Below are 5276 nucleotides of genomic sequence, written 5' to 3'. Positions count from 1 at the left end.
ATATATATATATATATATATATATATATATATTATATATATTCAAAAAAGTACATTTTTCGTATACTCTTTATAATCATTTTTCATACAAAATAGATACACATGATTTGCTATTGAAGATCTAAAATGTGATTGGATTAATATAGTTTTGAGCAATACCCAATAAGGAGAGAAAGAGAGGGGTTGAAAGAGAAAACAAAAGTACAATTTTAGAACTTTACTTATAAGTTGCTATTATTTCAAATTTAGAATTATATGTAGCATAAAGTTGGGCATTTAATTTCTTTTATGAACATATTTTGTCATTTTCTCAAATTTTATACTTGAATTATTACATTATGAGGTAAATCTGAGATTTATTTAAGAAAAAAATGGAAATGAAAATGATTTTATGACAATTTGTAAATTCAATAATCCTTCACAAAAGAAACATAAAATTTAAATTTGTTATACATAAATATATTGTAATAAATATCTTTTATATGAAATCTGTTTGAGTAAAGTAAGGAATCTAATTAGAGACAAAGTCAAATTCCCTATATTTCTTATATAGAGATTTTCCTCTATTAATTAAATATATGTAAAATTTATCAGTAACCAATTTAATATATACATGTTATGTGTTTAATTCTATAGTTGATTTCTATTTTCTTCTTTTTGATTTATATAGTTTTATATGAAAATGAGTATTTAAAAAAAAGAAAACCAAATGCATTTATTAATCACAGTTCTCTCTCTCTCTCTCCCCCACCCAGTGTTATATTCAACTCTCCTTCAATTTTAGCACCAAACGAACTCTCATCACTGCAAACTCTTAAATCTGGAGATGGATTCCCATTGACGAATTTTTAGTGAAGAGGATGGTAGCATTTTGTGGCGCTCTCTCCTTCTTCCCCGGCCTCTCCAACCCTGGTAATATCGTTAGTATAAACTGTTTCTTCGTGTTTTTTTTTTTGAATTACGTATATATTTTTGTTTCTTGTTGATTGATTTTAGATCGGAGATGGAGTTTTTGCTTGAAAATAGTGTTGGTGATGCTGCATCTGACCTATGTCGGTATTCTATTCGGTTTTGACAAAGAGTTGATTCAAAAAACTAAACAAGCCCCCTGGTAACTAATATACTCAGCTCTACTATCATTTGCTTCAATCAAAACATTATCCAATATTGTTAGGATTCTCAATATGTTTTTTTCGAAGCTCATTGTTTTATTCTCTACTTTGGGGTAAAGTAGTGAGTTGATTTTTTAAAGTTGTGGATGATATATGAAGGAATCAATTGGCATGGAATTGTTTGGAGATGCAACATTGAGATAATTAGCATTTGTTTTCCAGTACTTGCTAAAATTTCAGGCTAAGAGTAGTGATGTAGTTTCAGAGTAGATAAACACCATATTGACCGTCACATGGGGGAACTTGGTATAATTCAAATGCCAAGTGGTTCTGTATCAATCTTTCAGTTAAACTGATTTATTGGTACTTCTGAGAGAAAAATAGTGTTGGGCAATACACAGGTTAGAAGCTGAACTTATTTCTCAATCTCAAGCAAGTAAAATTGGGCTTTGAGGAAATAGTAGACTTCCAGGGTTGGTTAGGGGCTGAGTGCAATGAAAGAGGAGGAGACAGTGTATTTAACTCTAAAAGGGAGTCCGTTCTCTTCTGAAATTTAGGCTTAAATTTTTAGTCGAGTGACAATCAGGTTGTGAGTGGTTAATAAGACTTTTGAAGAGATCCATAGGACTTAATTTTCCCCATCTGGCATTGGACACAATAGATCGTGTGTGGTTAATAAGACATCCGAGTCAGCAAATTTTTTGAAATTTAGGATTAAACTCTCACTACAATCAGGTTACTAGTTAGGCCTAATTTTTTATGGTTTGGTACTGTGGTAGGAACAAACTATACAAATTGTTAGAGCTAGACTTGCATATGGTAAAATTGCTTTTACTCCTCCAGATTAAAATCTGAAAAACCATATTTTATTGATGTGGTAGAAAGCAATGGGTTCCAGACACAATTCATTGGGAAAGTGCAGGTAGGAATGAAGGTTCTCTTAACTCACTGTCCTGTGTTCCATTAGAACATTCTCTCTCTTTTTTTCCTTTTTCGAATCTAAAAACTCCATAATGGTGCTGAAACGGAAATATATTTTTATTTTGGGTGGGGGTAGAGATCTAGGTTTACTGCCCATCAATATAAATTTTTAGAACTATGTAAATATAGGATACCAAGGAGATCATACTTGAGTTATTTTCCATCGCAACTTAACAGTTTTCATATCTTTGATTGTTTCGCTGTATTATTCTTCCTAATGTTTCACTTTGTTTTTGGCACTTTTGATGAAATTGCTGACCACCCTCCCTTTTGCTTCAAGGTGCACGGCAGTTTATTTGCTGCTGCTTGTTGCTACACTGGCTAAATACTTCGTCGTATCTAGTTCTTCTCCTGGGTAATTAGGCTGGAATTTTGTTCTTAAGATAAGCTATACGGAATCTTTACTAGCTTCACCTACTACATTGTTGAAGGGCCTTAAAAGTTATTTTTCATGAACATGTAGCTATGTTCTTGATGCAATGAGAGCTATCAATGAGACAGATGCATCGCGTAATAGGGACACAATTACCTCTACGTAAGATATTTTCCTCTCTGGTTCCTTACCTGCAAAATAAGTAATTGGAGTAAAATAATTATTCCCTGAAAGTCAAGTTTAAAAGGGGTTTATCTAATTTCTGTTGTTTTCTGCCTTTTGTGATATATGATCAAGCAAAGACAGCCTGCTTCGAGCAAAAATGGCAGTGTAGTTATCACAATCAACAGGAACCAGTTAGAAAAGAATCTTCTAGGGAGTGGTACAACTTCCTGGGAAAAGCTAGTGATGGATATGTATCCTCCAGGAACATCTGTTAGGTAGGCTGACTTGAAAATCAGCATGTTTATTCTTTTCTTGTTATATTTAAAGCAGCTTGAGTGTTTTGTAACTATTATACAGCCTGATTTGAGTCTGTGAAATGTGCTTGATGAACTATATATTTCATGGTGCTAGTTGGACCAGGATAATTCTGTGTTCTTAAACTAAAAAGCTTATCGTGGTAAATATATTTATCTCCACTATCCATTTTAAACAACATGGTGCTTACCTGCTTGGCTATGTGATCAGCTGCTGGTGAACATATTGATGCTTTCAGATATTAATGTTTTAGCAAGGTACTCTATTTGTAAACTGCATAATCCTATGAAGAAGCAAAACTGCAGTATAGCATGCAAGTGAAGCCCTTTATGTGAAGCAGGAGAGGCTTAAGCTTGCATTTTAATTAAGAAATCAAGATATGGTAAAGAAATATCCATATAAGCAAATCATGAGATTTGTTATGAGTGAGTTGTTTAAAGGTTTAACTGATGATGGGAATTAGCTGCAGCTACTTGCAATGTCAAGGATGGTGATTTTCCTCTCAAGGTTCTTTACGTGGGCGGATCTGGACACATTATTAGATGAGTTTGTTCAGGAAACTGATGTTACCTCTATATGTCATCTGTTGTGTGCACAATTTGTGTGATTACCTGTTCGTTCTTGTTCATCGCTTTTAGAAGCAGTTAGCAATGGACTATACAATATTGAATGCCTAGACATTGTTGATTGGTGATATATTTGCATCAATAAAAGGGGAAAATGTTTCCATAAGCTTTGCCACCGTAAATTCTTCTTGTCTCTCTTCGATGATGAAGTTTGTATTATCTTGGAGCTTCATGACATTTAAATTCTAACAATGATTTGGTGCCGGTTGCTGGTGGGAGGTGGTAAGCATCCCGTCGAATTAGTCGAGGTGCGTGTAAACTGGCTTGGACACCACAATTATCAAAAAAATATTAATATATATATATTCTAATAATGATTCTCAAATTTGGTGGACGGATGTTTACCTTGTAACTTCAATCTGCCAAAATTATTTCCTTTCTATGTTCTTTCTGTTCCAGAGTTTTAGGTAGAAATGTTACTGCACAGTTGTGCTGTTATGGTTTCGTAATTTTGCCTAGTGTTCTCATCAAGTTCCCTTGCTAACTAATTCTCTTTCTCTTTTCCAGAACTGTGACTTGCACTCACTGTAATATAGTGCAGGTAAAAACTTCTATCTCTGTCTTCCATTCGTTTATGAAACAAATGTCCCAAATACTTGCTGGTGATTCTTAATGACCGGAGTTCCTTTGCATTAGCCAAATTATTTACATGATATGGGAGCCATATGTTATGAACCTCTGTGATAGGTTTTGGCATGAAATGAGTTGAATTTTGGACCTTAAATGTGTTGCCCATGTTTTTCTCTCCCGTGATCATTAGTTCTTTTACCAATATATTCCATCTATACCTGCTATACTTTCATTGATCATGCATAGCTGGTTGTATGAGATAAACGATACATTGATAATCTCTCTTGCATTTGGAATTGGTGAAGTCAGACGTCGTCCTATCTTATGTGCATATCTTTGTGAAAGGATCTTGGCTACTTCTCCTTAGTTGGAAACCATTTCTATTACCTTTTTCTCTTTTTTTCTTTTCAACTCTTTGTCAGAGCTTGGCATGCTAACATGTACTTTCCAACATTCTTCATCTTTGTGCTGGATTTTGGATTGGACCGTGTTTGTGGATCTTGTGAACTTGTGTCTTGTGCTAGCTTGAAACTTCAAACTGCTTTTGTTTTCTTTCAATTCAAGTACCCTTATACACAAATTTGAGTATATGCTTTTGAAACCTAATACTCCTGCCAAATTACACTTCATGGTCCTTAATCCTTATATCTGCACATCCTCCTGCCTAAACTATTTATCTCTTTTGACAAGCACAAAATTTTCCCAACGGGAAAGATCAAAGAGGTCAAGTTAATAGGTAAAGATTAAAAGAGAAAGTGGGTTACACAATGAGACTTCCCATTGATTATTTGTCTTTTTAAGTACTTGTAATTTCTCCTGTTATGTTGTTACAGTTTTTGCTAACAATTTTTCAGACTTATACATTTTTATTCTACTTGAATTACAGCCTCCACGAGCTAAACACTGTCATGATTGTAACAAATGCATTCTCCAGTTCGATCATCACTGTGTTTGGCTTGGCTCATGCGTAGGACAGGGTAACCATTGCTGGTTTTGGTGAGCAAGTGTTCCCCAATTTGATACACTCATGATATATGTTGCTTGCTGTTTAAGAAAAAACATTCTTCTAAATCAGTTGAAGACCTTAAAGTGCACTGATCAACCCCCTTGAATCCCCCCCCCACCCCCACCCCCA

General features: G+C 34.3%; 1 protein-coding gene across 1 annotated transcript in view; it reads left to right on the top strand.

Annotated features, from left to right (window-relative positions):
• Positions 1-708: 708 nt before the first annotated feature.
• The window catches only part of LOC107008816 (protein S-acyltransferase 10-like), a 10477-nt gene continuing 5909 nt past the window's right edge, over positions 709-5276 (top strand). Inside the window, exons 1-7 of the mRNA XM_015208008.2 lie at positions 709-911; positions 996-1110; positions 2373-2447; positions 2556-2627; positions 2768-2905; positions 4079-4112; positions 5028-5137. Coding sequence (XP_015063494.1) covers positions 860-911; positions 996-1110; positions 2373-2447; positions 2556-2627; positions 2768-2905; positions 4079-4112; positions 5028-5137 — 596 coding nt within the window. The 5' untranslated portion in view covers positions 709-859. The remainder of the gene's footprint in view (positions 912-995; positions 1111-2372; positions 2448-2555; positions 2628-2767; positions 2906-4078; positions 4113-5027; positions 5138-5276) is intronic.

This window comes from Solanum pennellii, chromosome 2 (assembly GCF_001406875.1).
Source record: "Solanum pennellii chromosome 2, SPENNV200".
Classification (NCBI taxonomy): domain Eukaryota; kingdom Viridiplantae; phylum Streptophyta; class Magnoliopsida; order Solanales; family Solanaceae; genus Solanum; species Solanum pennellii.
Note: the sequence above shows the minus strand (reverse complement) of the source record. Positions and strands in the feature narration are given on the sequence as shown.